The sequence below is a fragment of the Sebastes umbrosus genome, chromosome 4, assembly GCF_015220745.1.
Source record: "Sebastes umbrosus isolate fSebUmb1 chromosome 4, fSebUmb1.pri, whole genome shotgun sequence".
Taxonomy (NCBI): Eukaryota; Metazoa; Chordata; class Actinopteri; order Perciformes; family Sebastidae; genus Sebastes; species Sebastes umbrosus.
This window is the reverse complement of record NC_051272.1, coordinates 28,331,558-28,359,056: the sequence shown is the minus strand read 5'-3', so window position 1 is coordinate 28,359,056 and position 27,499 is coordinate 28,331,558. Positions and strand designations below refer to the sequence as shown.

The window sequence follows — 27,499 nt, the reverse complement described above, 5'->3', positions numbered from 1 at the left end:
CCCCTATGGTGAGTCTGGGGCTGTGTGTGTGTGTGTGCACGCCTGGGGCAGCCTGGGGCCATCGGAGGGGGCCTGGGGAGCCGTGGAAGGAGGGATGAAGCGAGAGTGGGATGGAGGGATAGGAGGTCAGCAGGGGTCTCGCTGGGAAAGGTGCAGGTCTGGGCCGATGGCCAAACAGAAAGGTGGAAAGGAGAGTTAGATGGTCAGATGGGGAGGTAGGTTTAAGGAAGAGAAAGACGGGCTGATAGAAGGATTTACATTTGAGCAGGTAGACAGCTAAACCCAAGGTGAATACATTTAACTGCATCTAACCGCATTTAACTAGCAGGTTTCCATGACACAATTACAAAGGTTTACACTGAGCTGTTGATATTTGGAGTAACCGCTCTGTTAGCATCTTTTCTTCTGTTTTGTGTGTAAACCCCTAATAAGGACATTCCATGCTTATTCTGAATTAAAGTTAGGATGAAAGGTATGGTAAAACCTTTGATAATTCCTTTTGATACGAGAATATTTAAACTAGGGCTGTCAATCGATTAAAATATTTAATTGCGATTAATCGCAAATTAATCACACTTTTTTTATCTGTTCAAAATGTATCTTAAAGGGAGATTTGTCAAGTATTTAATATGCAAATATGCAAAAAATATAAGTATATATTTATTATTGGAAATCAATAAACAACACAAAACAAAGGGGAGACTCGTGGGTACCTATAGAACCCATTTTCATTCACATATCTTGAGGTCAGAGGTCTAGGGACCCCTTTGAAAATGGCCATGACAGTTTTTCCTCGCCAAAATTTAGCGCAAGTTTGGAGCGTTATTTAGCCTCCTTCTTGACAAGCTAGTATGTCATGAGCCCATACCAACCTAAAAATGGCAAGTTGCGTTAATGCGTTAAGGAAATTAGTGGCATTAAAACAAATAAGTGTTAATGCATTATTATTGTATCAACTTTGACAGCCCATACATATTTTTTTTCTTGGAATGTTTGTCATCTTAAGGAAATTGTACTTAATTTTCACAGTCATCTAGTGGTGTGGTTGCAGATTGCAACCAACTGAGTACCCCTCCGCTCACTCCTCCCTTTCCAAGACTGCGCTAACGTGAGCCACCGAGTGCAAAACCTTGGTAACACCGTTCGCCTCACTCAGAGCCCATCCTTACTACAATAACTCTACTTTAGGAACAATGAAAGTCAGACGTTGGCTAACAGTACCACCGTTTTGCACTCTGTGGCTCATGTTACTACAGTTTCACAAACGGAAAACTACGGTGGCCTTTAGGTAACGTAAAAACGTAAAAGGCTCTCTCTAGAGCCAGTGTTTGGTTTGTCCGTTCTGGGCTAATGTAGAAACATGGTGGAGCTACATGGTGGACTCCGTGAAGACGACCCACTCCCTATGTACATACAGTATGAAGGGCTCATTCTAAGCTAATGGAAACGAAAGGATTCTTAGTTTCAGGTGATTATACACTAATGAAAACATAGTTATGAATATTATATTCCATTTCTCCATTTTTTAAATGTTACACACTGTTCCTTTAATTGTATGTTTAACTTGTCAGATCACTTTGTGTATTCTGTATTTCTGCATGTAAACGTAGATAGTAGTAACAGCTTTAGCATTTGTAGTAGCAGCGCTGGGAGCCGGAACCTTTTTGCTGCTACCAGCTGAGCTCCTTTGATTCCAACATCAAAGCAACAGAAACGAGAGAAAGCACAACATAAATGGATTATATTTCCATTTCAGGCATTTAGTAGACGCTGTTATCCGGAGCGAACTAATTGAACTAATGTTCTTGAGCGTCGGTTCCGTGTCAGCACCATCGAGTCATTTATCTCGTCAGTTTTTACAACCTCATGGCCGGAAGCCAGCAGAAAATTTGGACATATGCGATATTTAAAATATGCCTCCTGGTTTTTGTTCTTACATTTTTGCAACGGTTGAGTTAATAATCATTACATCTGAAGATCACAATAGTCTCTAAAGTTTATTTGACTAAGAGTTCTAAACTCCGCTGCTTTGATGTTTTTGTCCCTCTGTGTGACAGTCATGACAAAGCAACTGAGTTTAGATAGGGGGGAAGTAGACGGGGGAGGCAGAAACATGAAGAGAGATTGATCAGCGTGTGTGTCTCTTCATTAGAGTGCTTCACCAAGGCTGTGTCCTCCACACGTTGCCACACTGTCTGGCCTATTAGAGAGACACGCAGGGAGGGTGTGTGTGTGTGTGTGTTGTTTGCATACGCGTGTTTGTGTGTCGTTTTCAGGTAGACTCAGGCGGTCCCGTTTAGTTCCTTTCTGGTCTTTCTTATTACAGACCCCCGGTTTCCTCTTCTCCTCTTCTTTCTTGTCTCCCCCTTTCATACCGCCATCTCTTCCCTCTCCTCTGGAGTTCAGAGTCTGTCCATCTGGAACGTCTCCCCCCCCCTCCCTCCTCTCTCCCTCGGTCCCGTCCAGGCCGAGACACGGGGGTGAAGGCCAACACCAGTAGGGGAGAGGCTGTTGGAGAGACGGAGGGACGGAGGGAGAGATGTCAGCGCTATAATGAGTAACAACATGAAAGCTGACGGAGGGAGGGAGCGAGGGAGGGAGGTAGTGGAAGAGAGATGAAGACAGAAGAGTAGAGGGACTGCTGGGGACAGAGGGAGGGATGAAGGATAGAGGGAATGGATGGGAAAAGGAGAGGACTGCAGTGTGAGAGATAAAGCGGCAGCGGAGCGGCTGGGGCCCTGTGGTCCTCCACTCCGCTCCTCTCGTTCGTTTTCATTCGCCAGAGAAGAACAGAAAGGAGGAGGAGGAGGAGACGGGGGTAGGAACAGCGTGTGTCGGCGTCCGCCTGCTCCTGCCTGTTTCTCCTTTTTTTGTTTTTCAACTACTTTTTCTCCCTCTTTTTTTCCTCTCCAATCCCCCCCCACTCCCCCTCCCGCAACCATCCATCCTCCTCATCTTCTCTCGAGGATTCTTCTCTAATTTAACTTTTCATTGAAATTTTCTCCGCTCCCCCCCCCACCCTCCAGTTTCTCCCAGTTTGCCATTCGGCCTTGTCTTGCCAGGTCCCCTCGCGGCCGACTGACAAAGGCGCCGTTAAAAAGCCGTGTGATCCTCCATTTTAGCGCCAGCCACGCTAGTCAGAGGATTAGGGCTCTTTAATGACGCTAATCTCTCCTCCCCTTCTTTCTCAACACCCCTCCATCCCCCCCCCCTCAAAAAGTGATTTCTCCCTCTTGCTCTGAATCTCTCTTGTTCAATCTCTTCCTTTCTCTCCGTCTCTCTTCCTTCCACTTTACCAGCTCACAAACTTCACCACCTAACTGACTCATACTGGTGTGTACCTATAATGGTCCACATGTGTCCAGACCAGCACTGTGGAGAAACACTTTCACTGTTTTTTTCAAGGGTTCATTTACTCCCTCTTCCTCTTTACTTTGCTTTATCCGACATCGTTTTGAGTTGAGTATTTCTTTGTGTCTGGTACTTGACTGTACGCTCTCTATTTCGGGTTATTGTTAAGCAAATCCTGACACAACCAAGAGGAAAAATGTGAGAGTGTACAATATCTGCGTTTGAGACAGTATCACTAATCTTTCTCAGGCCACAGTAAAAGACTTGTACCCTGTTGAGTGGGCAGCGGGAGTTGTCTGGATTGGCATTTTATAGACACACTGTATTTTAACAGCAGCCTTGCTCCATGTAGATAGTCCGTTTATTCATTCTGTTGATTTCACCGACATGGAGAGGAACAGAATCTGTCAGTCCTGCCTCCTATTCACCCATCGATTTGATACTTGTGTTGTAAGGTGGATAATATAATAACTATAAATAATACAATAATAAAAAAATAATAATAGCTAGGGCTATCAATCGATTAAAATATTTAATCGCAATTAATCGCATGATTGTCTATGATTAATCGCGATTAAACGCAAATGAATCGCACGTTTTTTATCTGTTCAAAATTTTTAATTTGTCAAGTATTTAATACTCATATCAACATCGTAGTGGACAAATATGCTTGCTTTATAGAAATATATGTATATGTTTATTAATGGAAATCAATAACCAACACAAAACAATGACAAATATTGTCCAGAAACCCTCACAGGTACTGCATTTAGCATAAAAAATATGCTCAAATCATAACATGGCAAACTGCAGCCCAACAGGCTACAACAGCTGTCAGTGTGTCAGTGTGCTGACTTGACTATGACTTGCCCCAAACTGCATGTGATTATCATAAAGTGGGCATGTCTGTAAAGGGGAGACTCGTGGGTACCCATACAACCCATTTACATTCACATATCTTGAGGTCAGAGGTCAAGGGACTCCTTTGAAAATGGCCATGCCAGTTTTCCCTCGCCAACATTTAACGTAACTTTGGAGCGTTATTTAACCTTTTTCGCGACAAGTTAGTATACCATGGTTGGTACCAATGGATTCCTTAGGTTTTTTAGTTTCATATGATGCCAGTATCTTCCCTCTAGCTTTAAAACTGAGCCCGCTACAATCTTAAAAATCACAAGTTGCGTTAATGCGTTAAAGAAATGAGTGGCGTAAAAACAAATTTGCGTTAAAGCGTTATTATTGCGTTAACTTAACAGCCATACTAAATGTATAATGGTGTCTTCGGACCACTGAAGAACAACACTATTTTTTTACACTGTTCATCTAATAACATCTGCGAAAAAAACCTCTGAGAATAAAGTCAGAAATTTCGGAAAAAAATTAAACTGAATTAATCGGAATGTTTTATTAGTGAAAACAAATCATCAACATTATTCATAATTTGTCAAAATTCAGCACTTCTCCCCCTGTAGCTTCCTCTCAAGTCTCTCTCATGTTTCATTTTCTGATTTTTGTTTCTCATTTTTTAATCAAAGTGTGCGGTGCTCTAGGATGACATGTTGTTTGTTTTCCTCCTTTCACCCCGTCAATACTTTCTTCTCCTTCCTTCCCTTCTTCATGCTCTCAATTTTCCGGTCTCCCCTCACCTCTCTCTCTCTCACTCTCGTTGTCACTTGATCTTTCTTTCTTTCCCTCTTGCCTTGCCGTTAGGCTTCATGTTGATATCTCTATTCGTTGTGTTTTCTTAAACCTTTTTTTTATTATTTTCCTCCTACAGTAGCTTCTAGTCAAATTTAAAATGCTTTTTTTTTTTTTTTTTTTAACCCGGACCCCCCTGCAGAGTTCTATTTGCTCATCGCAGTGCCTACATTTTCTCTGCGATCGATTCATCACAAGAATCCGTTTTCCACCCTCTCTCTGCAAGACGTAATACACAGTAGACCAGACGTGCACACGGGAGACGCACGAGACTGTAGGTTGAGGTAAAACGGCGTGTGCTTCGGAGAGCTTTCTAAAATTATCAGCAGAAACTTCTCTCCTGCACATGTGTCTGCGCTCATGTGTTGAAAATATTGGCCTCATGATGAATATTGGCACAAATCACATCAGACTTCTGTCCAATCTCTCCATCCTATCACTCTAGTTTTCTTATTTTCTCTCTTTGATTTGTTGCTGGCCTAGTTGATATAGCTATCAGATAAAAGCAAAGAAACCCCCCCGCCCCCGTCTCTCTTCATCTGCTCTGTTCTTTACATTTTTCAGGCAAATGCTAAATAGCCTTACTGCGCTGCTTCACAGAGCGCACAAAGAAGAACAGAACAATATCAAGCGTTATTCAGCCCCCTCTTTTGTCGCCTCAAATCCATTCTGAAGTGTCTATTAAAGGAGTCGTGGCCTTTTTGTCGCCTCTGCGCCAGACTACACAGGAGGGGGAAAAAGAGGGGAGAGAGAGAGAGAGGGGGAAAAAAAGGAAAAAAGAGCAATGCATAATCTCCTATGTATGTATGACAGATAAAGGGAGAGAATATCGCCATCTTTCCGCTCTGCTCTCTCCACGTCTCCTAATCGCTTTTCCGACGTTTCAATCTGCCAAGGCCCTAATGAAAATATGATGAGGCGGATCTATGGTCCTCGGGGACGGATGGAGGGATGGGAGGGGAGGGAGGTGAGGGGAGGGATGGAACGAGGGATGGCTGCAGAGGGAGGATGAAGGGAGAGAAAATACACTCTGTCCTTATTTCTGGGCTCCGTCGGGGATACATAGTTCTTGGAGCTTTCTATTTAGATGTTGCTGCTGCCGGAGTGTGTGTGTGTCTCTCTTCTGTTTCATTCTCTCTCTTTATCTCTGCCATCCTCGTTTTCCTCCTGTATACGTGTGTGTGTGTGTGTGTGTGTGTGTGTGTGTAACTAGGATAAATGTGTTTATTTTTTTGTTTATACCCTCTTTTTCTCATTTGAACTCCCACCGGCTGCTCCTACCGCCGACTGCCTTCCAAGAAAGATGTAACTTCTTCTTAATCATTCTAATGCTCCCTGTTTTACCCCCACTTTTTTCCTGTCTGTGCTCGCCTGTCTCTTTTTTTTTTTTTTTTTTTATAAATCCTGCAGCTGTGTACAAAAGGTGTGTATATTTGGGTTTTCTTGCTGCAGATGAATCAAAGGCTACTCTAGATCATACCATCTTAATTTCTAAATTACAATACATACAGTATGGTGTGAGAGGAGTAGTTCTAAACTGGTTCAGCAGCTATTTAGATAACAGACAACAATACTGTACGTATTTGCTGGTAATACATATGAGGGGGGCCTACATTTTTTAAGGTTGTATGTCAATGACATAAGTGAAACGTCAAGGATATTGCAGTTTGTGTTGTTTGACACAAATTTTTTTAGTCCAGGAGATGATTTGAAAATTTTAGCAGAAAGCATTGTAAATGAAATGAAATAAGTTATCCTTAACCCCTTTCCATTCTGAACTCTATTTTTAGAGTGGTAGGGGTCGGGGACAGGGGATGTTCAGGGGTCCATGAAATGCCACCCAGAAGTTGTGTACATCATCTGAAAGCTGGGAACCTGAAGGTTAATTTACTATGCAGCTCGGCACTATGTGTCAAGTCATTCTAGTCATTAATAAGAAATAGAAATTAAAAAATAGATAAGTTAATTAATTAGAATAAATTGTGAAAGTGTATAAGAACGTGGAACAGGATATAAGTTTGTGACGGTCATTTCCATGCTCACTTATGTCTCATACATTGTTCTAGCAATTCTGGGGTTGATACCATTTGTGACACAGATGTGGTGCTAAAATTAACCATTTTTTACCATTCGAGAATTGATCAAAAAGATCACCATAGAATATATTGACATTTGGAGATTTCTGCAAGAATTGCATTTTTCAGTGATTGGATGGCGAGCACTTCTGTTCTGGAAACTGCTGAGAAACCCCCTTATTGTCGATATACATAGGAAAGCCATCCATCCTCTGAATGCCCTATGTCTCTAGTGTCTGGTTGTAACGTTTCATGAGGCTGTGATTATCCTAGAGGTCACCACAGGTCATTTTATACAGCGAGGTCAAATTTCAAAAAGTGGTTTCACTTTATGAAATGGCTACTATGGGGACTAACATAATCACACAGAAATACAATTGAGATAATTGGATCCACAAGAGTCTCAGCTTTACAGTGATACCCAATTTATGCAATTCCAAGACTGTTTAGGGACCCCAGTATGCAGAAATATTCAAACACACCATTTTAGAATAGGTGGAAAATAACACATTTATACTGCATTCAAAATACTGCATGTGATTATCATAAAGTGGGCATGTCTGTAAAGGGGAGACTTGTGGGTACCCATAGAACCCATTGTCATTCACATATCTTGAGGTCAGAGGTCAAGGGACCACTTTGAAAATCGCCATGCCTGTTTTTCCTCGCCAAAATTTAACGTACTTTCGTAGTGTTATTTAGCAATCTTCCCGACAAGCTAGTATGACATGGTTGGTACCAAGAATCCTTAGGTTTTTAAGGGGTTAATTTTGAACTAAACATTTGTGGTTTTTATTCCACTGTCTATAGATGGAGTTTATAATGAAAAAGTGTTTGAATTTAGATTTCTTGTTGTGATAATGGATGACAAACCAGATGGAAATCTCATATAGCACATGTAAAAACAAAGGTGTCCAAAAACATTTCTGTTTTGAACAAAGCAAAGAGTACAGTAGGTGTTAGATTACAAGATAATGAGAATCCTGTACTGTTCACTTGTTTTGCCAGTGTGGGGCAACACATACATGAGCAATAGAAAGCCATTGTTTATATTACAGAAAAGAGCCGTAAGAAATATTCATGAAGTGGATTCAAGAGAAAACACCAACAGACAGTTTATTAAAGCAGGACTATTGAAACTTAAAGATCTAGTTGAGTTATGGATTACTTTATAGCAGAAGTGTATTTCAGCGGTCGTCGTCAAACTTTGGAATTCTTTACAGAATGATTTAAAAGGTTGTATAAATATGTTTCAGTTCAAATGTATCAATGTATAAAGAAAGAATAATTAATCAATCAATAATAATTAATGAATAGGTTTTTTTAGTTGTTTTAATTATTGTGTATGACTTGATTCCTCTTTTTCTCATACTACTGTAAGCATTCATTATTAAGTAACTGTAACGGACAGACCATGTATTTCTTTTGTTTATTTATGTTTTGAGTAAGGGGCTCCTTTTCTGTCATGGAATGTGTAAATAGAGTTGTTTTGATTGTGAATCACGCTTTTCTTGTGCACTACCATGAGTAGAACACATAAAAAATGAAATGAAATGAAAGGCTTTTTAAAAAAAAACGTTCTCTGTCTGTCTCTGTCTCTGTCAGATGGCGATGACGACCCAGCAGGGCTGTCCTGGGTGCCTTCCTCGCCCTCCAGTAAAGACGTGGCCTCGCCCTCGCAGATGCCCGACGGCTGCTGCGACCTCGGCATGGCCACCGGCGGCGAGGAGGAAGGAGGCTCCGGTCTGCCGTACCCCTGCCAGTTCTGTGACAAGTCCTTCAGGTATAACACACATGTTTCGCTTCCGCGAGATGCTGCAGGTTCCATCTGGGTGCACATGGCGTGTTGTAGACAATAACACCGATGTCATATTTGGCCGTTCAGTTGCATCCTCATATCATGAATATCAATGTGGACATGAATAAACAGTATTCTCAATATTACCATGGTAACATGGACCACTAAGGCAAACAGTGAAAGGAATGAGGTGAATACATTTCTCACCAGCCTCTCCAGGGACTGACTCAAGACCCACTTTAAGAACAGCTGTCACATCCACCATAAAGTCATCATCATAATACTTAGCTGTCCTCTTCTCTTCTTCTGTTTCCTCTGAATAGATGCATGCAGTGATATTAGAAATAGTTTGTATTTCAATTTGCCTTTGATAATCAGCAGTCACTATCATCTTTTAGATATTTTTTTATTGTTGATTTTATTGGAAATGTGCTCACTACTTAAACGATTCAATGCCGTTCAAATAAAAGGCACTCGTTTTTCATTATGAGCCTTTGTGAACGACTGTTGATCAGCTGTCTCCTGTTGATTCTCCTCAGTCGTCTGAGCTACCTGAAGCGCCACGAGCAGATCCACAGCGACAAGCTGCCTTTCAAGTGTACCTTCTGCAGCCGTCTGTTCAAACACAAGAGGAGCAGAGACCGCCATGTCAAACTCCACACAGGTAGATACTATGTCTTCCAGGCCTGCTAAGTATGCATCGGGTATCAAATCCACATTCTTTTGATGAACATTGGATTTTTGTTATTCAAGAATTAAAGGAGAACTACACCCAGTTTCAAAATTCATGATATTCCTATGGTCTAAGACAGTCCAAAATATTAGTAAACATGAACAACTCTCTCCCAAATCCAAAAACTAGAATGCTAAAACTCAAACTTGTGATGAGGGTATAAAGTCTGGAGCTGCTCCATAGATGATGAATTGGGAGAGATGATCTAGATGACACTGAGAGCACCCAGGGGAATGATCTGAGTATATGGGAACATTTTCTGTTTCACAGCTGACAACACTACAATAGAATAAAACTCATTTGGGTATAAAAAATAAAACAAATATTCTGTGGGTCCACAAAATCAGTCTTCCATTCACTGTCTATGGAGCAGCTCCAGATGTTATACTCATTGACATCACAAGTTTGAGACATTTCTGGCTTTGAGAGAGAGAGAGAGTAGCACATGTTCACAAATATTGATTGAACTTTACTACGCCATAGAAATAACATATTGGAATCCTTAATGTAGGTGGTGTTCCCCTTTTAATAAGGGAAAACACCAGAATCAGACTTGATTTTCACTCAATAGTGGCAACACATGTGTTCTGGCTGTCAACATAATGAATAAACTGTCTCTCATAAATATGTGAATTGATCCAGGAGATAAGAAGTATAGTTGTCAGGAGTGTGAAGCTGCGTTTTCCCGCTCAGATCACCTGAAGATCCACCTGAAGACACACAGGTAACTGCTTCTGATCCTGTTATCATCATCTCTCTTCTTGATGTTGATTGAAATGTTCATCTTTTACTTTTGATTCCAGTCTTTTATTTGACTCTTATAATTTAGATCTTGAAAATTGTTTTTGATTCATATTTGAGTTTTCTGAGTCTGATTCCTGACTGTTTTTTTATGTACACCTCCAGCTCCAGCAAACCGTTTAAGTGCAGTGTGTGTAAGCGTGGCTTCTCCTCCACCTCGTCACTGCAGAGCCACATGCAGGTAAACAGTTGTTATATTTTTTTTTTACTATAAATCCTAATGTTAAAATGCCTTAATATTCTTCATACTACTGCACATGTGCTTAGTATTCCCATTAGCGTTGTCTTGCTAATGAGATTTCCGAAATAAGTTACAATGGAAAAATACAGAAAGCAAGGGACACAATTATTAATATTGCATTTCTTCTTAACCAGTCAAAAGCATCCGATCCAGGCTGATATTACTGTCTTTAAGAGGCTGTAGCAGACACAGTCCTAAGGAATCCATTGTTAGCCATGTCATGCTGGCTTGTCTGGAGAGATGCTAAATAACGCTCTAAAGTTACGGTAAATTTTGGTGAGGAAAAACTGGCATGACCATTTTCAAAGGTGTCCCTCGACCTCTGACCTCAAGATATGTGAATGAAAATGGGTTCTATGGGTACCCACAAGTCTCCCCTTTACAGACATGCCCACTTTATGATAATCACATGCAGTTTGGGGCAAAAAACATGCAGTTTTTTGAATGCAGTATAAATGTTATTTTCACCTATTCTAAAAATGGCGTGTTTAAATATTTCTCCATACTGGGGTCCCTAAACAGTCTTGTAATTACATAAATTGGGTATGAATGTAAAGCTGAGACTCTTGTGGATCTAATGAGCCCAATTGTATTCATGTGTGATGATGTTAGTCCTCATAGTAGCCATTTCATTGTAGTGACACCATTTTTTTTTTTTTAAAACTTGACCTCACTGTATAAACTGACCTGTGGTGACCTCTAGGATAATCACAGCCTCATGAAACTTTACAACCACAAACTACAGAGACCTAGAGCATTCAGACGATGTTTGGCTTTCCTTGGTAGATTGACGATAAGGGGGTTTCTGAGCCGTTCCCAAAACAGAAGCGCTCGCCATCCAATCATCGAAAAATGCAATTCTTGCAGAAATCACCAAATCACAGAATTGCTTTTTCTATGGTGTTCCTCAAGGTCTTGGTGTCTTAATGTGGTATTTTGGAAGGATTATTGATCATTTTGATCAATTCTCAGGTGGTAAAAAATTGCTAAATGTAGTACCAAATCTGTTAACAAATGATATCAACCCAAAAACTACTGCAACAACTTAAGAGACATAGAAGAGCACGGGAATGGCCATCATATACTTCTATCATAATGTTCTAAGATCTTAGACACTTTTATAATTTATTTTAATTAATTAATTAATTCATGACTATTTCTGATTTGACTAGAAGAACTTGTCACATAGTGCTGAGCAGCATCTCAAATTAATGTTCAGGTTCTCAGCCTTCTGATGATGTACACCACTTCTATGTGATTTATATAATTTATTTTAATTAATTAATTAATTCATGACTATTTCTGATTTGACTAGAAGAACTTGTCACATAGTGCTGAGCAGCATCTCAAATTAATGTTCAGGTTCTCAGCCTTCTGATGATGTACACCACTTCTATGTGATTTATACTGTTGACCTGTTATCTCCCCCTAAAGATCCCCTGTCCCCACTAAAAAAAAGAAAAAACGGTTCAAAGTGGGTCTCATAGGTTTAACAAACTATTTTACAACACATGCTTCTTTAAATCTTGACTACTCTCTGACCCTGGCAGGCTCACCGCAAGAACCGCGAGCACCTTGCACTGAGGAGTGAGAGGGATGGAGGGAAGAAGGGAGCAGGAGGAGATGGTGACCTGGAGCAGGACCTGTATATGTGCGATTACTGCGAGGAGACGTTCAGCCAGACGGACGAGCTAGAGAAACACGTCCTGACCAGACACCCCCAGCTGTCTGACCGAGCCGACTTGCAATGCATCCACTGTCCTGAGATCTTTCTAGACGAGGCCTCTCTCCTCACGCATATTGAAACACAGCATGCCAACCGCAAACACAAGTACTGCAGAGTTTTGCTTTTTTAAAGTTTTCAAACCGCAGATTTTCATTAAATGTGCAATGCTGGAATGTAACTTGCATTTTACTGGTCTTTTTTTCTGTACCCTCAGATGTCCTGTCTGCTCTGAACAATTCCCATCTGTGGAGGATGTCTACTGCCACTTAGACAGCCATCGCCAGCCTGACTCCTCCAATCACAGCGCTGCCAGTCCTGACCCGGCACTGGGCAGCGTGGCCTCAATGAGCTCGGCCACTCCAGACTCTAGTGCCAGTCTGGAGAGAGGCTCCACGCCGGACTCTACCCTTAAGCCCAGCCAGGGCCATGAACGAGGCCGCAGAAGAGGCGCCGACACTGTGGAAGAGATTGCGATAAGCCTGGGCCATCAAGGTGGAGGTACGATGCAGTAGTCACTTATCTACAGCAGGGGTTCCCAACCTGGGGTCCGGGCCCCTCTCAGATCAAAGATCACAGGATTTGTCTGCTCTGAAGTTGTCAAAATTAGATTTGCAAATATTTTACTATTATCATAATAACACACTTACTGGATAATTTATACAAAAGTCTGTATATAAATCTATTTAAAAAGATTTTTTTGCTACTTGGTAAGCCACATTCTGTTTAAACCTGGTGTTTCTTCACAGTTGCAGATAAACATCAGGCTAATATTATTAGTATTATACTATGTGTAGAATTAGAATCCAGTGGTGGCTGCGTAGGATTGATTTTGACTCGTGTGATCCAAACATTTCCAATAACCCCAGAGCGCTGTAAAGTCCAAAAGTCAAAATTGATTGAAAAAAAGATAGAAATTTTCCAAAATGCACAATATGTTTTTATCTAATTAAATATTCTGCTTCAATCCATATTTGTTGGCATTTAGCCTTTCAAAAACAACATTTTCAACACGGTTTGCTCTCCCGCTTGCCGCACATAGAGAGAGACTGACGAGTTATATTCTTTAAAAAAGGTTGATTTATTAAAAACTCATTTAATACATTGAATTGCTTCGATCAAATTGAGGATTTTTTTTAAGGTCTTGTAATTTATTTTAGGGTGATGACATCAGAAAATATGGGAGGGGGGCTCATCTTTTTTTAAGATGCCAGTAGGGGGGGCTACAAGGAAAATAGGTTGGGAACCACTGATCTACAGATTAGCCGCTACAGTTACATCTATGATTTGACAGCCAACACTTGGTTTAAAAGCTTCGATTACCTTTGTGTATTCCTAATGTAGCAGTTTATCTCTCTGTCTCCACAGGCGGAGGAGGCGGCTGGGGCAAAGTGACGTACTCCTGCCCTTACTGCTCGAAGAGAGACTTCCACAGCCTGGCGGTGTTGGAGATCCATTTGAAGACCATCCACGCAGATAAGCCGCAGCAGAGCCATACATGTCACCTCTGCCTGGACACTCTGCCAACGCTCTACAACCTCAACGAACACGTGCGCAAAGCTCACCGTACCAGCGGAGGAACCATAGGCACAGCAGCAGCGGCTTTCCCCCTGCTGCAGTTCACCAACGTCACAGCGTTCCACTGTAACTACTGCCCGGACATGTTTGGAGACATCAACTCGCTGCAAGAACACATCAGAGTGTCGCACTGCCTGCCTGGTGGGATTGTGGCGGGATCCACCACATTAGGTGTGTTGTTGAAGAAAGTTACTCTTCCTAAACAATGGAAAGTGACTTAAATATGTTAACGTATTGGTTTAGCTGGTACATTGTTTGTCAAGGCGAGACACTACAGGCAAAAACATTGTTTTTCTTGCACTGGTCAGATTTGAGATTTTGGGCTATTTGGCTTCCATAACATGTCTTCTTTCAGACTAGTGGAAAAAAAACATCCAAACTACACATCTAGGTGTTTATTTTACTCCACTTTGTCTATTTACGTCTGTAAATTTCTCCTTAATTCACCAAAAGTTAGCATTAGATAATGCCTCATTTGTATATTTAAACATAATATTTCAGAAAACTTGCAATACAAAAAGAATTGCCAGAACATGAGTAATCAACTGGGGAAGTTTCATGGTGATATATAATAGTTAATTTTTTACCCTCTTGACCTGTAGTGTCTTAAAAATGTATGAAATTTTACAATACATATTTTAAATGCCAAAATTAGTTCAGGCAGAAATCTAAACTTCAGTTGCATTTACATACATCAAACTTTCCGGTTTCATTCCTATCTATACTCTGAAGGTTTTTTACCATAATATTAATCAAAGGAGTCTAACAACTTAATTTCCTCCATCCTAGAAGGGAACCACGCCTTTTTCTGCAACCAGTGCTCCATGGGATTCTTGACGGAGTCGTCGTTGACGGAACACATTCAGCAGACGCACTGCACCTCCATCATGGGGGGCGGAGCTGCGTCTGGGGGAACTGTGGCCAAACTGGAGTCTCCCGTACTACAGTCTGCATCGCAGTCCTTCATGGAGGTGAGAATTACATTTCAAAAACAACCTTTTAATCAGAGTTGTAAAATAACTGAATGTAGCCTGTCTGTCATTGCACATGTCAAAGCCATTACTGATCAGTGGTTGAGCTGATGAACAATAAGCTGGTTCCTATTTAATTAGGTGCTTTCCTGTGCTATTGCTCATGTACATTTTGATTAAAGATTCTTGATAATTTTACTATATGAATTTTGTATTACCTACTGCTTTCTTGTTCCCAACTTTTATTTAATGCAGACTTGACGGACAAAATTCTGACCACAGCTTCCACTGTTCTGTCAATCATCAGTCTGTCTCTATCTGAGCTTGCAAAGTTATGGCGATGACTTTAATTTATGGCCTATGCTTGTCTCCATCTCTCTATACTGTACATCTTTCCCATCTTCTCTTTTACTCTCCAAGACCTAAATAACAGTATTTGTCAATGTATAATCATCCTAAAAAAGTAAAGAGTTATTGTCCACGTACAGGTTTACTCCTGCCCTTACTGCACCAACTCTCCTATCTTCGGCTCACTCCTCAAGCTCACCAAGCACATAAAGGAGAACCACAAGAACATCCCGCTGGCGAACAACAAACGGCAGGCAAAGGTCGCCGACCTAAGCCCCGCTTCCTCCGACATAGAGATTTCCTCCCCGAAACGCCACAGACTGGGAGGGGACTCCACCCCCTCCATGGGGAGCAACGGGGACTACCCGTGCAACCAGTGCGACCTACGGTTTTCCAGCTTCGAGGGTTTCCAGACCCACCTAAAGTCCCACCTGGAGATGCTGCTGAGGCGCCAGTCCTGCCCCCAGTGCAACAAGGAAGACTTCGAATCCCAGGAGGCATTGCTCCAACACCTGACGGTGCACTACACCACCACGTCGACCCAGTACGTTTGTGAGAGCTGCGATAAGCAGTTCTCCTCGGTAGACGACCTGCAGAAACACCTGCTGGACATGCACACGTTTGTCCTGTACCACTGCACGCTCTGCCAGGAGGTCTTTGACTCCAAGGTCTCCATACAGGTGAATGAAACTATTTGTGTGCGATATATGTTTTTTTTTTTTAAATGAATACAATAGTGAAACAACCATAGAAATTAACCAACTTGGATTGCTTCTTTTTTTTGCCTTTCAGGTACATCTGGCGGTGAAGCATAGCAATGAGAAGAAGCTGTTTCGCTGCACAGCCTGTGCCTGGGACTTCAGGAAGGAGTCGGATCTTCAGATCCACGTTAAGCATAACCACCTGGGTCAGAGGTCAGGCCTCCCAGGGGGGCTTGGAGCAGGTACTGTACATCTTTCCTGGGATCAGGGGCTAAGGGTGCTTTCACACCTGTAGTTGGGTTCATTTGGTCCAGACCAAGGGATTTAAAAAAATGATGCATTGTTGCATTGTAGTTGTGGTCCAGTTCCTGTTCACACTGACTTTTTACAAACAAACCAGAAGAGTAAACATGACGTTATACAGACTGACAGGTCTTTTTGGGCGATGGTCATCCTGCATCATCAGGACATAAGTCAGGGAAATCAAATTCAAACATCAGGGAGCACAGGACATGCACATGATTGCCGTACTGTGGGATTGCTGTCACACATTTTTTAATGGAGTTAATGAACTGACAAAGTACACAGAGTCAGATACAAGCACAGCAGTTTTAACAGCTTTTGACCTATAAATTAGGGAAAATACATGTGCTGACGTGGTTATACATGACCTTGAATACAGATCGCTTCAGCAGATGGATTTATTTGTAGTTTAGCTTTCGAAATCACATATCTGACACTCTCACACACCACAAACGAACTGCACCAGAGACGGCTTGGAGGTGGACCACGACCTACCTTTTCAGGCGACTCGGTTTGGTTGTTTGGTCCGCACCATGGTTACATTGACACACCAGCCAAACGAACCTCACTAACAGGCAAACTGAACCTATGCTTGTTTTAACTGAACCAAGCAAGTTAGGTGTGAGAGCAACCTAAGTTTCATTAGAAGAGTAGACAGGACTATCTGGGAAAAAATGCATGATGATGGTGATACTAAAATAAAGAGAATGTGATAAAGACGAGCAAAAGTCAACATTTATCAAAGAAAACTAACCAAAAAACAAAAAAAGGATCTTGGAGATTGTTGAGTGTTCACTTGACAGCATTCTTGTAGGGTAGATTGAGCTTGAATCTGCATCTCAACTTAACCTCTGTCTCACAGGTCTCAAGCCCCGGAAGTGCATCTTCTGCGGAGAGACGTTCGGAACTGAGGTGGAGCTCCAGTGCCACATCACCACGCACAGCAAGAAGTTCACGTGTCGCTTCTGCGGCAAAGCTTTCCAAGCCATGTCACTGCTAGAGAGACACCTGAGGGAGAAGCACTGCATCTTCGACGGTGGCAACATCACCGGCAACGGTGGCACAGGGAGCGGTGGGAGCCAGAACGGGACGCCCAACGGGCTTGCGCAGTCCTCCAAGCGAGGAGGAGTAGGAGGAAGTGGCGGCAACGGAGGTGCAGGAGGCGTCGAAAGAGCAACGGTGGCGGCGGCCGAACAAGCCGACCTGCAGAACATGTTGCTGAAGAACACAGCGGGAGGAGGAGCTGGCCCGGGAGGAGACACGGTCAACAGCCACGAGGCGAGCGGAGGCGAGGAGGAGCTGGACAATTCAGAACCCATGTACGCCTGCGATATCTGCGGGGCAGCGTACACCATGGAGTCGCTTCTGCAGAACCACCGGCTGCGTGACCACAACATCAGACCGGGAGATGATGACGCCTGTAAGATTTGTTTTCAGTCATCAACTGGATGTTTTAAATTACATCTTTTAATCACAATTTACAGTTTATTAGAGAAGGTCAAATATGTCTGTGATGATGATTATTTTATATACCAGGTTCTCGAAAGAAGAAGGCAGACTTCATCAAGGGGAACCACAAGTGCAACGTGTGCTCCAGAACATTCTTCTCTGAGAGCGGGCTTCGTGAGCACGCTCAGACGCACCGCGGCCCCGCCAAACACTACATGTGTCCAATATGTGGCGAGCGTTTCCCCTCTCTGCTAACCCTCACGGAACACAAGGTGCTTTTACATTCACTGCTCTCAAACCTGTATATATGTATGGCTACATGCATGTCTTTTGAGGTAATTTGGAGGTTTATATGTAGGGAACAAATACAGTCAGTGGATACCCTCACAGGTATAACAACACAGCCGTCTGTGTAGTTTTTTTTTCTTTTCTCTTGTGTTGCTTTCTGTCTATGTTTCTGTCTTTTGATCCTAAAACTTCTTTGGCTGCTTTGAATTTAGAATGTTAAACTGTCCTGAGAGAGGCAATTTGTGCTGCACCACACTACACGAAAAAAAATTGTCCAAAAATGCATTGTGTGATGCAGCTACAGTCAGTGTCTTTATACGTTTCTGTATATGCTTTGATGAAAGATATTATTACCCACTACTTTGTGCATCATTATGTTCATACTTTCTGTGAATATTCCCTCTCTGCAGGTGACCCACAGTAAGAGCCTGGACACGGGTACCTGTCGAATCTGCAAGATGCCCCTGCAGAGTGAGGAGGAGTTTATAGAGCACTGCCAGATGCACCCCGACCTCCGCAACTCCCTCACTGGCTTCCGCTGCGTCGTCTGCATGCAGACCGTCACCTCCACCCTGGAGCTGAAGATCCACGGCACCTTCCACATGCAGAAGCTCTCCGCTGGTTCTACACTGGGAGGAGGCGGAGTAGGAGGAGGAGGTGGGAATGGAGGGATAGGAGGAGGGAACTGTTCGGCCTCTTCGTCGCCTAACGGGCAGCTGCAGCAGCACAAGTTGTATAAATGCGCCTTCTGCCTAAAGGAGTTTAAGAACAAAGGGGAGCTGGTGAAGCTGGATGTCAACGGCCTGCCTTACGGCCTCTGCGCTGGCTGCATGAGCAGGTAGGTGGCCAACTTAGAAACCCTGTGGATAATGGCATATGTTGATATAGACCAGGCCTATTCAATTGGCCCTTTAACTACCTCAATACGGCCCCTTGATCATTTATAAATATGAAAAAGTATTTCCATCCATCCGTTATCTGTAACCACTTATCCCATTCGGGGTCGCGGGGGGGGGGGGCTGGAGCCGATCCCAGCTGACATCGCGCGAAGGCGGGGTACACCCTCGTCATATCGCCAGACTGAAAAAAAGTATTTCAAAAAGATAATAATTTCTTCCAATAAGAGAGTTTATTCCTGTACATCAACATTACCACTGTTACCGCAAAGTGACGCTGTTACGGACTGTTAAAAGCAAAACCATATTTTTATTAGGGCTGTCAAACTTAACGTGATTATAACGCAAATTAGTTTTAATGCCAGTAATTTCTTTAACGTATTAACGCAACTTGCGATTTGTAGTTTGTAGCGGGCTTAAAGCTAGAGTGAAGATACTGGCATCATATGAAACTAGAAAAACCTAAGGAATCCAACCATGTCATACTAGCTTGTCTCAAAGGAGGCTAAATAACGCTCCAAATTTGCGCAAAATTTTGGCGAGGAAAACCTGGCATGGCCATTTTCAAAGGGGTCCCTTGACCTCTGACCTCAAGATATTTGAATGAAAATGAGTTCTATGGGTACTCACGAGTCTCCCCTTTACTTTACCTTGACTTTATGATAATCACATGCATTTTTGGACAAGTCATAGTCAAGTCAGCACACTGACACACTGACAGCTGTTGTTGTCTGTTGGGCTTGAATTTGCCGTGTTATGATTTGAGCACATTATTTATGCTAAATGCAGTACCTGTGAGGGTTTCTGGACAATATTTGTCAGTGTTTTGTGTTTTTAATTGATGTCCAATATTAAATATATACATACATTTGCATAAAGGAAGCATATTTGCCCCACTCCTATGTTGATAAGAGTATTAATTACTTGACAAATCTCCCTTTAAGGTACATTTTGAACAAAAAAAATGTGCGATTAATTTGCCATTAATCGCAAGTAACTATGGACAATCATGCGATTAATCACAATTGAATATTTTAATCAATTGACAGCCCTAGTTTTTATTTAAATAACCATGCTAACATAACACCAACTTTATGGGTGTTGTTTACATTGTTTCATTATTAGAAGATCATCATTTTATCAGTAGGCTAATTAGCCCAGTCCTTGTTAAGCACAGAAATACTTATTTTGTTAAAAAAGTTTGAACCCAGACTGTTTAAGCAGAGGGAATTTAGGAGAGTCATACTGAATAAAAAAAGATGTTAAATGCAACATTGTGTTTATTAAAACAATAATCTACTAAGATTAAAAAAGGTGTATTCTTTTCACATTTTAATTCCTAGCTTTGCAGATGTAAATGTCCAGCCCCTTGGCTCTTTGCTGCTTTTCAAATCTGGCCCTTCTAAAAAAGATATAGTCATACTTTAGTCAACAATAGTATACATTTTAAACAAAAGCCCCTCTCACACATGTAACACGTATTATTGCTGGGTTGAATACTTTATAACTAGGTAGTAGGGCTGGGCAATATATCGATATTATATTGATATTGTGATATGCGACAAAATATTGACTTAGATTTTGGATATTGTAATCGTAATATGGCATAAGTGTTGTATTTTCCTGGTTTTAAAGGCTGAATAATGGTAAAGTGATGTCATTTTCTGAACTTATCAGACAATCTCAGCTGTTCTATTATTTACCTTTACTCACTTAGTCATTAAATCCTCATTAATGATGATTATTCATCAAAAATCAACCCTATTCATTTTGAGGTATTTGGTCAAAAACATAGTGATATGTGATTTCCTCTGTATCGCCCAGCTCTATTAGGTAGGTTATCTATGTGGGGAAAAAAAAAGTGACTGTTCCTACCATAAACTGAGGAAAAAGGTGAACGAGCTTAGATATGGGTGCATTGCTTGTCACTTATCTTTTCCAGTTACTGAAGCCTTAAAGGGCATGAAGCCTGTGTGGAGCTGAGATGGGAAAAGCAAAAGCTATTTTTTTTGTTTAGCAACAGTTTTGATCACTGAAAATTGGCTAAAACAAAATCAAATGTTCAATCAAATCAGGGGCACGAACGGCCAGAGCCCCAGCCAGGGAGGAGCTGCCACGCCGGGAGACTCGCAGGGAGAAAAGGCCATGTCCGGGCTGAGGTGTCCGGAGTGTGGGGTGAAGTTTGAGAGCGTGGAGGACTTGGAGAGTCATGTCCAGACCGATCACCCCGAGGTCAGCCCTGAAACCAGTGCAGCGGGGAAGAAGTCTGATGCTTCACCTGCACCCAAGGTGAGCCAGGACAGACTGAGATAAGACAGAGAGATCAATGCTGTTATGGACACTGTTGGATGACACTTTTTACTTAAAAAGCTCTGAAACCAAGTCTTTGACATTGGCTTTTACTAAGGTGAGGAGGAAGTTTGGTAATGTGAATAGATAAATATAATATAAATATAATTATGGTCAGTAGCCTACTGTATTTGAAATTCATGTTAATATGAAAACCAGCATTTAACAGATGGAGACATTTTCAGGAGTACAGGAGACTCAAAAATCCTGCTGAACTTTAATGTTTGCATGAGTCGTGTGTGTGTGTGTGTGTGTGTGTGAAGTGTTGGTGCGTGCCGCTGCCTCTGTGTCTGCAGCTTGCATATACGTGCGCCTGTGTGTATGACGGTGTGTGTCAGCTGAGCCCCACTGGGTCCCGCGGCTGGGGCGTGCTGAGGCATTGTGGGAGCTGTTCGTTCTACTTGATATTGACAGTCAGGCTCCCCGGGACTTGCCGCGTGTCTGCGTGTGTGAGAGTGTGTACTTGCAAGTGAGCGTGTGTGTGTGCGTGTGTGTGTGTGTTCGAGGCACTTCCCAGGGACCCTCTGTCTTACCTGCACCTTTGTTTCTGCTTAGTCTAACAGCACAAAGCAGACAAAGTAGGATTTCTGTGTATGTGTGTGTGTGTACTCAGTCTAGCAGGCTGAAGCAGCAGAGAGATAGTGGAAGTGGGGCCTTTGTGTATTTTGTATGTGTTTGTGCATGAGTGATCGCTGTGTGCTATGAATGGATAAGCAGAGCCTCTGCTTCTCTCTCTCTCTCTTTGTTTTTAGGTCTCTCACCCTTGTTTCTCTGCCTCTCTCTCTGTATCTCTTTCGTCCTCTCTTGTCCTCTTTTCTTCTCCACTCATTCCCTCTGTTTCTGTTTCATCGCTTCTTCCCCTTAATCTTTTTTCCTGTTCCCTCCCTTATTAATTTCTGTCTCTCTCTCTCTCTCTCTCTCTCTACAGAGGTCCTACTTGTGTGTATGTGTGTGTGTGTGTGTGTGTGTGTTTGTAACCGCATACTTCGTCTTCCTTTCACCAAGTCTCCAAAGACTTGGCCGTTCAGTGTTGCTTGATTAGTGTTAGATTTTGTGGGGTTCACATGTTTTGCATATTGAGTATATAGAGCTTAAAGGTAAAGAGTGCAATTTTATAACTTTTAGAGCTGCAACGATTAATTGATTAGGTGTTAACTATTAAATTGATCGCCAACTATTTTGATAATCGATTAATCGGTTTGAGTAATTTTTAACAAAAAAAAAGTCCAAATGATTTGATCCCAGCTTCCTAAATGTGAATATTATCTGGTTTATTTACTCCTCTATGACAGTAAACTGAATACCTTTGAGTTGATAAGACATTTGAGGAAGTCATTTTGGGTTTTAGGAAACACTGATCGCCATTTTTCTCCATTTTCTGACATTTATAAACCAAACAACTAATCGATTAATTGAGGAAGTAATCAACAGATCAATCGACAATGAAAATAATAATAATTATATATATGGGTGTATTTTTTTTTTACATTTTCACATTTTATTTTTGTCATTAGCTACAGTATTTGTAGAAAATGCTTGTACGCCCTCTTCATTCTTGAGTATGAGGGTTTATTTTCTTTTTTTCAATATGATTAAATATATTTTTCTAATAAAAAAACTCAAACAAGACTTTATAAAACATTTTTTTCCACAAAATATCAACCCTCTACTAAGTGAAATATTTTTGTTTGTGTTTTTGTGTGTTTAACTTTTATTTTTTTCACATGAAAGATAATGTTTTTTTTTGGTCTTTCTGTCTCTTTATCTTCCAGAAAAAGACCTACCAGTGCATTAAATGCCAAATGACGTTTGAGACGGAACGGGAGATCCAGATTCATGTCGCTAACCACATGATCGGTGAGTGAGGCGCAGCTCTTACTCTGTTTGTGTGTGTTTGAGTGACAGTGTGTCTGTGTTGATATTGCATTTCGGTGACTGTGAATGCCTTGTGTCTTCGTTTCTTTCTTCTTGGTTTAACGTCACAGCTATTGCAATTGTGTTCTTCCCTCACACGTTTCATATAAACACTAAAAGATACAGCAGCTAGCCAGAGCAACACACACACACACACACACACACACAGATGTGTGACTAGCTGTTGTGCACTTTGCTACACAACTTATGGTTGAAAAACTCGACATTACAGATAAAACTTTATACGCTGAGTGTAAAACAAGACAAATCTTTCAGGAGCCCCAGTGACACAGTGCATATAATCACTCCCAACATAAAACACCTGGCTATTCATCACTTAATGTGTTAGTGTTTATAGCTTGGCCTGGATGAAGTCAAACACCACGTAGCATAATACATACAGTAGATGCTGCTGCCAGTGTGGTGAATTAACTCCGAGGAGAGTCAAAGTTGCCCATGATTTTATATACTGTATAACAGAGGTGTGGACTCGAGTCACATGACTTGGACTCGAGTCAGACTCGAGTCACAAATTTGATGACTCTAGACTGGACTTGATCAAAACAGACTTGCAACTCGACTTGGACTTTAACACCAGTGACTCGTGATTTCACTTGGATTGGAGCCTTTTGATTGGAAATACTTGATATCTTTCCCCATGTTATATAAAAAGTGTGCCACCAATCAATTAATTTCCTGAACCAACTAACGTTAGCGCTATTCATTCCCAGCAAGTCAACACTTTATTCCCCAGATCCACTTTATGTACTCTGAACCAATCTGACAGCATGCAAGTCAGGCATCAAGTTGCAGAGAGCACCATGAAGAACTAATGTTACGTTACTCAGCCAGTTGGAAAGATTTATACCAAAGATAATTTTGTTCACGTACGAAAACTATGCGGTTGTCCTCAAAAATGGAATTGCAGTATGCAAAACATGCAGGTCGAAAATTTCAGACGGAGAAGTAAATGGCATTACATTTGGTGACAAGCGCATTATGACTTGTTTACGATTCGAAACTCAAAGTTTAGGACTCAGCGCTTGACTTGGAACTTGTCAGGCTTGACTTGGGACTTGACTTGGGACATACCTGCTTTGATTTGGGACTTGACTTGAGACCTGACTCTGGACTTACCTGCTTTGATTTAGGGCTTGACTTGGGACCTGACTCTGAACTTACCTGCTTTGATTTAGGGCTTGACTTGGGATCTGACTCAGGACTTACCTGCTTTGATTTGGGACTTGACTTGAGATTTGACACGGGACTTACCTGCTTTGATTTAGGGCTTGACTTGGGATCTGACTCGGGACTTACCTGCTTTGATTTAGGGCTTGACTTGAGACCTGACTCGGGACTTACCTGCTTTGATTTGGGACTTGTGTGCAAAGACTTGAGACTTGCTCCGGACTTGCAAACAATGACTTGGTTCCATCTCTGCTGTATAATGTAGGTAGATAAAACCATGTTGCATTGTGGTTATCACCATCATACTGGATTTAAAGGAGTGAGGTTGTAAGAGTATGACAACACATTTTGTATGACGTTTTTATGTTTTTACAAAAGTATTAGACATTAAAATCAAATGGCTCAATTCAGTATTTTTATTTGTGCTCACAGAGATGTGAGCCCTGTCACTATGTAACTACAGGTAAAGGTATATATACAGTATAATACTTACTGCAAAGGGCGAAAAAGCAGCAGAAAAACCCCCCCGCTAAAAAGGCCCTAAGGTAGTGAACATGCACAGCATTGACACCCCCTGATATATACTGTTGTGCTCCCGGAACAATAATCATAATCAAATGCATTATATTGTAATGTGTATGACTAAGACATTGCAATAATGAACGGATAGCCACTGTGAGGTAAGCTTCATCATTGTGAAGCCAAAGAGAAAAGGTTTGTGAGTGCACCTCTTATAAGTGGAGTGTGTGTGTGTTTAACTAAAAGCTTGTGTTTAACTAAAAACTACCTCGGTAGTTTGGAGTCTATGTTCTTTTATGAGCTTCCCCTGTGACAGTTTTTTTCCCGCTCGCTACTAATTTGCTGCCTTAGCATCTCTGTCGTCATGGAGATTAACGAGGTGGACCTGCGAGTTGTTCTGGGGAACAAATGCTCTGCACCCCTCCACCACCACCACCACCACCACCCTCAAACCCTCTCGCCAGACCTGACAGGCAATCCCAGAGTCACCAATGTACTCTGAGGTGTGTGTGTGTGTGTGGGTGTGTGAACCTGTGTGTGTATGCGAGTGCTGACATCGCTCTGAGTCGTTTAGTAATGTCTGGAGACGTTAGAAGAGAGAGTTGAAACTGAAGTACAGCTGGAGTAACTTTTACTTCCTTCCCCCGCGGACCACGCACACACGCACACGCATAGTACACGCACACTCTGGCACATAGTCACACACTCTCTGTCTCACACACACACATTCACAGGTGCACAAACACAGGGAAAACTCACACACACATGAACGAACACAAGTATAGTTTCTCCCATCTTTTACCTACTGCTCCTCTCAGTCTGTCTTCCTCGCTCTTCACTGCATAACTGAAGAACTCCCTTTCATTCCTTCCGTTTTTTGTCCTCCTCTTCTCCTCGTGTCCCTCCAACCGTCTCGTGTCCATGTCTCTAACCTTCTTCGATCTCCTTCCAATGTCTTCAGTCTCATCTCTGTTCCTCCATCCTGAGAATCCTGCCAGTCACTTTGCCATTTCTCCAAGAGTCATCACCGTTTTCTCTTCCTTGTCTGATAGACAGCTCATCCTACTGTCTCTCACTCCTCCTTTTTCCTGGATCCCCCACACCCCCCCCCCACACACACACACACACACACACACATATGCATCCCCACATATTGATTAATTACTGTGCTAATTGTGTGAAAACCTAGCACAGATTAATTATGAAATTGAGGCAGATTATTTTATTTTAAAAGCTTTCCCAGTTCCTATTAATACATTTTAGACAACCCTACCTACTTACCCTAAGGGTGGGAAAAAAAATCACTTCATCTGTGTATTGCAATTCTTGTTTTTTTACGGTTTTGAAATTGATTTTTTTAATGCCAGAATCGATATAAGTTCTTCATTTGAGTCTATGCGGCAGTAGAGGGAAGTTACCGCTTTTATTGTTGTAGTCTGAGTAACGTGACGTCATAACCAAAACAAAAAAAGCCGCTATGAGCCAAAGCGAGAATGCAAACGGCAGAGGGTCCGCAGGGACACAACCTGCAGTCTCACATTTTCGCTCTCATCTCCGTCGTTAAATCAAACATTTTTACTTTATCAATTTAAAGATTTTCCAAAGTAAAAGTCCCTAAAAGTGTATGATTCAACTTTTTCCCATGGTGTAGTTCTACAGTTTATTTCTACAATACTTGTAGAATCACAATACTTATCGCTTATCGCCTACCCCCACCCTAAGAAGAAGGGAGCAAATACTAAAGAGAAAGATCTTATTTGGTGTAAAAAGCATGGGCGGTGAGAAAATTACGAGATCAGAAAGAAGGTGTTCATTTCTGTCATCTTTCATTCTCCTCTCTTTCACTGTCGGCATTTCATTTTCTCGAGCTCTGTTCTCTCCTCGCCTTAACATGTGTCTTGGGTTATCAGATCAAACAGCACATGTGTCATGAATAAAAGCTCAAACGTTTAATTCCTCTGTTTAAGCAGTATTCAATTTCCCATTGTTGTAAGTCAAAGGTTTCAACCGGTACACACCATTTGGATATCTGGCTACAAGACTGTTAGGTCCTAACAGAGGCAACAACACGTGATTGTGTGAGAGTTGCCGTTCTGCTCTTTCCTCCCTCGTCACTTTCTTCCCTTCCTCCTCTCCTTAATCCTCATATATATTTTACAACACCTCCCATTATCACCTTTGGGAAGGTGTCACTGCCTGTCTGCTAGTCTCATCTGGATATTCACATTCACTCACATTCAATAACTCCACCACTGGTAGGTGTGCTCGTGTCACTTCTGATATTCTCACATGGTTCAGTGAAACACCCTAAGGCATTAGACTACCTCTCAGCCTGCCTGCCTGTCTGTGTGTCACTGAGACATGTTCACGAAGAAGGAAATCTAGACGTGCGCCTCCCATCCAGTCAATGACCACGACGTGTTTCGGCTGGCAGAGGGAGCAGAGAGGAGGGAGTTTGCTATTGGCTTATCGGGTCCAGTAATGTGATTGTCACATCGCTCCATGGGTAATACACGGCGCACCCCCACGGTCCTGTTAATTATGCTGTCAGGAAGAGAAAGAGAGACAACATCCG

At 41.9% G+C, this 27,499-nt stretch overlaps 1 protein-coding gene across 4 annotated transcripts in view; it reads left to right on the top strand.

Annotated features, from left to right (window-relative positions):
* znf423 (zinc finger protein 423) overlaps positions 1–27,499 on the top strand; it is a 199,369-nt gene that overhangs the window by 80,099 nt on the left and 91,771 nt on the right. For 2 of the 4 annotated variants that reach the window (XM_037768628.1, XM_037768630.1), the window contains exons 4-18: positions 8,730–8,907; positions 9,462–9,586; positions 10,292–10,379; positions 10,562–10,637; positions 12,248–12,528; positions 12,638–12,921; positions 13,789–14,169; positions 14,788–14,969; positions 15,458–15,997; positions 16,110–16,260; positions 17,184–17,741; positions 17,858–18,042; positions 18,469–18,896; positions 21,030–21,243; positions 23,076–23,160. In XM_037768628.1, the coding sequence (XP_037624556.1) occupies positions 8,730–8,907; positions 9,462–9,586; positions 10,292–10,379; positions 10,562–10,637; positions 12,248–12,528; positions 12,638–12,921; positions 13,789–14,169; positions 14,788–14,969; positions 15,458–15,997; positions 16,110–16,260; positions 17,184–17,741; positions 17,858–18,042; positions 18,469–18,896; positions 21,030–21,243; positions 23,076–23,160 (3,756 nt within the window). The remainder of the gene's footprint in view (positions 1–8,729; positions 8,908–9,461; positions 9,587–10,291; positions 10,380–10,561; positions 10,638–12,247; positions 12,529–12,637; positions 12,922–13,788; positions 14,170–14,787; positions 14,970–15,457; positions 15,998–16,109; positions 16,261–17,183; positions 17,742–17,857; positions 18,043–18,468; positions 18,897–21,029; positions 21,244–23,075; positions 23,161–27,499) is intronic. The other 2 variants (XM_037768629.1, XM_037768631.1) reach the window with 1 other exon arrangement.